The 7,729-nt window shown below is 29.3% G+C and overlaps 2 protein-coding genes across 3 annotated transcripts in view; one reads left to right on the top strand and one right to left on the bottom strand.

Moving 5' to 3' along the window:
- Positions 1-342, bottom strand: part of LOC118070440 (nicotinic acetylcholine receptor alpha4) — a 207,036-nt gene extending 206,694 nt beyond the window's left edge. Inside the window, exon 1 of the mRNA XM_035089039.1 lies at positions 268-342. The gene's annotated coding sequence lies outside the window, so the exon portion shown is untranslated. The remainder of the gene's footprint in view (positions 1-267) is intronic.
- A 5,463-nt stretch (positions 343-5,805) lies between these two features.
- LOC118070416 (thiamin pyrophosphokinase 1) lies at positions 5,806-7,683 on the top strand. Of its 2 annotated transcripts, none has more exons than XM_035089010.1 (5): positions 5,806-6,046; positions 6,147-6,330; positions 6,522-6,784; positions 6,861-7,131; positions 7,208-7,683. In XM_035089010.1, the coding sequence occupies exons 2-5, from the start codon at positions 6,186-6,188 to the stop codon at positions 7,351-7,353; spliced, it is 825 nt and encodes a 274-aa protein (XP_034944901.1). In that variant the 5' UTR covers positions 5,806-6,046; positions 6,147-6,185; the 3' UTR covers positions 7,354-7,683. The 2 variants fall into 2 exon arrangements, with proteins under 2 accessions (XP_034944901.1, XP_034944900.1); XM_035089009.1 differs by having other exon boundaries at positions 6,162-6,330.
- Positions 7,684-7,729: the final 46 nt, after the last annotated feature.

Genomic DNA, 7,729 nt, shown 5'->3' on the forward strand with positions numbered 1-7,729 from the left:
TGATGTTCAAGATAATTTATGTAAAGTCCAAGGTACTTGATCCTATCGAATAAATATTTATATTCCAAACTAGTGATTAAAAAGTAATGAAACCTCATTTATGAATATATGAAAAATTCAGCAAATGACAATGGTAGATGTTAATGTGGACATGAAGCAATGTTTTAAAAAAGAAAAAAATAAAAGTAAATAATTTTGAATAAATGATTAATAGTAAAAAGTTATTGCCTTGAAGCTTAATTTCTAGACAATTCGTCAATCACTGACCTAACCTCACGCACTTTTCAATCCACGCCGTTATCAAAGCAGCTCACGTAACTGCTGCTTTTACACGCACTTCACTCACGACTGCTCACGACTGAGGGGTTGAGACCGCCAAGCGAGTCTTCTTGGCTTTCCTCACAAGAAGGCGCCACTGTGCGAACACATATACAATCAACGCTACTTTGTGTAACCAGGGGGTGGTTCAGTGGAGAAAAACTGGGGGTAGTGTAGGGTGAGCAGAGAAACGAGATATTCTCTGGATCGTAGATGCGCACGCATACTCTGTGATGATGACGTCTTGTAGCACAACGAGACATAAAACAGAAGCCGCTGAGGTGCGGTGGAAAGGCGTTGATGCTACTTACTACTTTATGCTTAAGTGTTTGAGAGATTACAATTATTACTTGATCATTATCACCACCACTAGATGGTTTAATTTTTTTATATTATTTAATTAATATTAATTTAAAGAGAATAGTTAATTTTTTATCGGATTAGAAAACTGTTAATACGTTAATAAAGAAATCACTTATTTTTGTATTTTCATTGTGAAAATCCTTAAGATCAATATGTACCTCAATACTTAGTGTTAATTCCCATGAGCTTTTCATGTTAGTTCTCTCTTAGATGAGAATTGGAGAACTATTCCCTCATACTCGTCAGGACAATCACTTGTGATTAAGTTTTTCTTACAGCCATATATAGAGAAGTTTACCTAACGTATAATCCAGGTATACAGTACTCTCAGAAACTTTTCGAGACGCACACTTCCCGAGTAGAATGATAAATTGGAGTTTGTGAAAAAAAAGAACGTTACTGAACACGCTGGAAAAAAGTTTAACCAAGTCCGTGACTGTTGCAAAGCCTTTCGACAACTCTAGATTGGAGTTGAACAAAAGTGACCTATATTATCCGGAATTATCAATGGAGGATAAAAAAAATAAAATTCGATTTTACATGTTTTTCCTTTTACTTTTTCAGACAAGAGCATCTTACTCAATCGATAGTGCGCTTCTTAAATCTTTTTTTGAATAAAGTAGAGTGATTCCGCGTCACTGGAAATTATCTCGGACGTTGTAGATATTGGCTTGCTTGTGGAAAACAAAAAAAAACGGGGAGTACAAAAGAGTGATAGTTACATGTATCTGGATACTACAGACTATCTGGAACGAAGAAGAGGAGAGAACAAGAAACAGTAGATTGGTGCAAGTAAGAGGAAATGATCAAGGCACGTTCCGCATTCTGTCTCAGGACGAAATCCGAGATTAACGACGTCCATTAATCTCGTTTTACCGGATGACTTCACTACGATCGCGTTGATCGTCGTTCAGAGACAATTTCCAAGAGAATCTGAGAGCATTTGACTTAAGCTCAGTCAACACGCTATGTTTTTTTTTCTCTATTTACAATATATACCTATATTTCATTACTCTAAAACTTTTACTGCATTTTATTATTTCAAAAGTAGTTAAAGTTCTTTTTAAAGATCGAATTTTCTAAGATATTCAAAGTGGGGCTGATTTATTATTGGTATTTCCACTTAAATATCCAGTTCTCGCTTTCTCTAGTATCTTGGAAGTACATTTAATTCAGTGATAGTATGATTTTGTCAACGTCGGCGACCCTGAGGGAAAACTGGCACGGATTTACGCCAGACTGGACCTTGGAGAAAGATTGTGGGTCGAGTAGCTACGATGAATGCAAAGGAAATTTGAAAGGGATGAGGTGTAATATTGAGAAGAACTTGGCAACCTACCAATAATCTTCTCGGATCAGCACTACTCAACACGACCTGTCACGTATATTTTTGTCTGATGCTTTCAACCTATTTGCACTTTGTTTTCTTTTCGCATTTGGTTTGTTTGTATCCAACACCAATCTAACAATATTATAAGTTATCTATTTCTTATTCGCATCCACAAAATTACAAGTTAATTTTATTGTATAAATGATTAAAATAACTGATTTTTTATAATTTATCAATTATATAATAAATATAATATTATAAATATTATATTCTATAATTAAATATTATAATATATTAATATTATAAATTGAATTGAATAATAATAATGATAATAATAATACAAAATAGAAATGAATTTTATAAACTTATAAAGGGTAAAGAAAAATGCTTCTTCTTATTCATTTTTTTATTAATACTATTTTTTTAAATGCGAGGTGAAAATACCATCAATCATCGGAGAGTGGTGCATCGAACGATTAATGATTGAATACTATTTACTTACTCAGACGTATGAGTTCAAAAGCTCTTGAGTGTTATAGAAAAATATAAAGTCACTGTATAAGAGAAACTTCTCCTTACTTCTTCAAACTTCTATTCTAATCGATAAAATTAATCAAATATTGAAATATTCTGAGTAATTTGTTTGTCATTCTAATCATTAATATTATTTCTATAACTCGGTTTTGACATAAAGATTCACTAACTTCAGTTGTTTCAAACTCAATTGATTTATCTGATTGTACCCATAAAATTGACAGCATCATAATTGCAATCACTTTAACTGTTTTAAAATTATACGAATAAATTTAATAATCTTTTATTTACGAAAGGATAGTTTTTGTTAATGGCTCGAGAATAGGGCAATCGATTGGATCCAAAATTTATTAAGTTCTCGAGTACGATGAGACAAATCGATTGAGTGTGCAACGAATATAATCTAAGTTAAAAAAGTTGGATACTAAAATAAAACCACTAGCTTGTCGATTTACTTAAAATTAAAACATTAAAATTCTTGCAAAAATTTGAACAAGTATTATACTCTATTGTGACATAATGACTGACAGAAAATATTCACTTGTCTCCATTAAATTGTAGAAAAATATGTTCAAGTAGAAACGTCAGTCTGAATAAGGAAACGGAGTGAAGTAATGGACTATTTCGGCATATTTCAATTCGGAATTTTATAAACAGCTCTTCTCTTCAAAAATGGATTTCCGTCAAGAAACTACTTTACTATATACCCATAGATTAAAATAATTAATCAACTCCAATAAAATTCGAAACTGGTCACTGAGATGTGATTTCTAAAGTTATTGAAGCATGTCATCATTTTCAATGGTATAGTAAAATATTATAATACAAGAGTTCAAAGCTTTCAGTCTTTTTCCCTTTTTCTTTCACACAATTACCAAGTCCATGATGAATATCCGCCAAGATGTTTTATTAGAATTAAAACTTGAGAAATTGATGAAATTTAAATGGTATCCTCCGGCTATTTCATTAACGATCTCATCCTATTAACTAAAAAATTAAAAGACGCTATTTCATTCGTCGAATAACTAATTTTCATAAAAACATTATTAAATAATCAATTTTGTATTTTTCTACATTATTAAATTATATTTGTATATATATTTGTATGAATTTATTCTATCAAAAATCAAACAAATTAGTAAATTATGTTTTTTACATCCCACAGTTATTAATTTATTTAACTAACCTGCCACATTTAATAAATCAATTAAAATTTAAAATCATAATTTTTTACGCAGTGTTATGTTTGTAATTTATAATTATGTCTTCGATGGTTTTTTTATAATAAATAAATATATGTTATGAGTCTTAATGTTCACTTCAATTGTTATACACTTTTTTTTTATTCTCTTATTGCTGATATGTATATTAATGTAATTGTCGAGACATTCTGCGATGGAACTCACTGCAAATGTCAAGAAGTATACATATATATCTTCCTTCTACCTTTAAAAACTGCATCACGAAGTTATAAAAGAAAATAGTGATATATTCACCTCTTGCGTGTAGAGAAAATAAATTTTAAGCAATAAAATTGTCTTCGATAGAAAATGACATCTTTTATACTTCAATCGACACCTATTTACAAATCGAAGAACGTACTTGAAATTTATTTTCTTGATTTGAAAATTGTAATTTTTTGGTTAAACCTATTGAGCATTTCTATATTCTGAAAAATGTTATTCTCCTTTAAACTGTCAGTAATCATACAAAAGGGTTCAATAATTTTCAAGTCAGGTGTTTGAGAAAAATCGTACATGTAACTTTGCAGCGTCAGGAGAATTAAATCCCTAGTTCTTTCAACATTCCCAAAGTAATATCGTGCAAAGTCGAGTCACCAACGTGTCATGACGTCTCTAGAGATTGCAATATTCTCCTAATTTACAGCAGTACTACGTAAAATGTTGAATTAAATTCGTTTTTACAAGATTGAAAGTTTGAGAAATAAAATTACATTTCAACAGATGCTTTTAGCTTTCTTGCCTCTATTCTTCTTATCGTAGTATGAATAATAGTAAAAATTATTTATTTTATTACCTACAAATGCCCTACATCTTTGGTAAATAGAAGATCATTCTAATGCAGTGATTCAGCTATTCTCTAGAGCTGTAACTTGGCTACTCAAGATAGGGACTACTGACAAATTGCTTGGAAAAGACCGGATCGCCTTGAAAATGTCTCTAAAGGATTTAGAATTCAAAAGTGGTGCCAGAAGATTCCAAGGAGGCAAGACATTTTAGAATCTTCCATATTTCAAAAAAAAAATGTGTGTTCAAAGATTTAATGTTTGAATTCACTTCGAAATTTGTTTCATACCAATGTCGTTCATCATTTCATTCTATTGATTCTAGATTTGAAAAGCTATTATTTTTTTGTGATTATACCATGAAACATCTGGATTTTTCAAAATAGCCCTAAATTTTGATGCGTTATATATATATTCTTAAAAAAAATCTAACGAGATTTTATTTTTTTTTACTTTTATCAAAAGTTGTTTAGATCGTCCTTAGATAGTGTAGAATAACTAGTAAAAAAATTTCAACTGCGTTTTTATCCATTTTTTATTTATCAGACAGACGGTTTGAGAAATTTATTTTAATATTTTTTATCAAATAATGACTACACTATAAAAACGAGCTAGCCCTAGTAGCCAAATCAATGTAAGACTGACGACAGACTTACGTATGCTAGTCTAAGTTTGTCATTGACGTACAGTATGTATTTGTCGTTTTTCTGTCATAAGATTGTCATAAAAAAATTAAACGTCAGACAGTGAATAGCAGTCTGATGCAGAACGGAAACAGACATACGTAAGTCTGACGAAAATTCTGAGATCAGAGTTGGTTACTAGGGCGGATGTTCTCAATAGAGTAATCAACAGCAAAAATTTTTCAGTAAATTTTTAAATGTATTTGTCATTTATATGATTAGTGAAAACACTATCAAATTTTTTTTCTAATTTATAAAAACTTGGTTCAAAAATTGTAGAAATTAATGGCAGTATTTGATATTACTGAACATTAGCAAGCGATAACTCTGTATCGACTGAGTAATAATATCAAAATGTTTTTTTTTTAAACGAAACAATAAAAATAAATTTTTCATAATAAAGCTCATTCGACATTCTGTCATCAAAATATTTTATTAATGTATGATTTCTATTTTTCTTATAAAAAAAAAGTCTGTTACTCTTATCATCTGCTATTATAAAAGATACCTTGTGTATCAAAACACTGTTTTATAACAACAAAATATTTGTACACTTAACCTTAAAATCAAATGCGCAAATATACATTGTGTTATTTAAAAACTATCTCCATGAAGGTTATTATTTATAATTATTTAAAACCAGTATCGAAATGTTTTAATTCATCAGTATCGAGAAAAAAATGTTACTTATAAAACGCAATAATGTTACTCCATGTTATGTAACAAATACTATTCTAAGGTCTGTGAATAGTTTAATCAAAAATACAGACCATATACTGACTATGGTTAAACGTAAGTGATAGTATTTAGTTTTATAATTTAGTGAACGAATTTTATCATAATTTTATTAATTTTGGTGTAGTAAACATAATTTTTTTCTTTAATGTCATAGACATTTTTCTTGTAGACACAATTTTATAATTATTCTAAAATGCAAAATCACATAACAACAGAGGAAAAAGTATGGGATCCTTCAGAAATATTTGATCGTTCAGTTGATCATAAATATGCTGTTATAATTTTAAATCAACCAATTCGTTTACACGAAAGTTTTATTCTACCACTTTGGAGAGAAGGTAAGTAAATTAAATATACTTTATATGAAAAAATAGACTAATAAGGATAATTGGTAAATGCCAGATGAATATGAATTCTTTCCAACTGTGGAAAAATGTTTTAAAAACTGATTATTCAATATTTAAAATATTTATTCATTTTCATTGTATTCAAAATTATTAAAATAATTAGATTTTATACTTTCTGATAGCACAAATCAAAATTACGGTCGATGGAGGAACCAATCGTTGGATGGAATATCTTGGACCATTATCAAATAAAATATATGATGGAAAATGTCCTGATTATGCTCCAGACATGGTTACAGGTGATTTAGACAGCATATTACCTGAAATACGTACTAACTTGGAAAATATTGGTGTACGTATTTACGAAACTATAGATCAGCAGTATACAGATTTTTCAAAAGCTCTTATGAAGTTATCAGCAGAGTGTAAATCTAAGAATATATCGGTATTTGTTATTTTCACTATTATTTTATTCATGTTGTAAAGAATATTTTTAGTTAACTTCTAGAGTTTTTTTATAGTTACATTCAGTATATGTACTTGTTGAAACTGCTGGTAGATTAGATCAGATCATTGCCAATATTAACACATTATATCGATCCCGAGAGTTCATGGAAGACAAAACGCCAGTTATATGTATATCAAGTAATTCATTAACATGGCTTTTAAGATCTGGAGAGCACAGAATAAAAATTCCAGAAAAATTAAGAACATGTAAATCTTGGGTGGGCTTAATTCCATTTGGACCTCAGCAAAACAGTATTTCATCAACAGGATTAAAATATAATCTCGGTATGTACAACAAAATATTTTATTTAAAATGTTTTTATGCAAATTCGATTAATATAAATGTACATATTATTACAAGATAAACTTAATTGTTCCTTTGGAGGATTAATCAGTACTTCTAATACTTATGATGGTTCACCTGAAGTTACTGTCACAACCAATACAGACATTATTTGGACTATGAGCATTGAATCTTTAGTTCCGTTGAAAACTAATTTTACATAGATTTTTATTTTTTACAAAAATTCTCGTACCAATTTGAGGGTTAAAAAATGGTGGTGAATATTATAGTTTCTTCTTTTATTCGAAAGAAACTTCTCCTAGGTGCTCATACTTTTTTATTTTCTCTTGTTTTTGATTTTATCTTTTTTACATATAATTTTAGCTCAAAAGATAACAAATTTTAGTCTTCACTTACAGAAAAACTGAATTTAAGTTGCATGAATTTTAAAAACTTAATTCATTGTGCTGTGTTGAGATAAGTGCAGTTGTGAACTTAAATTTTGTGAAAGACAAAATAAGGGTATATAAACAAATACTTCTTTAGAAAAGTTACTTAATCTAGCTTGTTATCTTTTATTGAGCAATGATCTTTTTTATC

This window comes from Chelonus insularis, unplaced genomic scaffold (genome assembly GCF_013357705.1).
Source record: "Chelonus insularis isolate UGA/USDA-ARS -01 unplaced genomic scaffold, ASM1335770v1 contig_58_pilon, whole genome shotgun sequence".
NCBI classification, from domain to species: domain Eukaryota; kingdom Metazoa; phylum Arthropoda; class Insecta; order Hymenoptera; family Braconidae; genus Chelonus; species Chelonus insularis.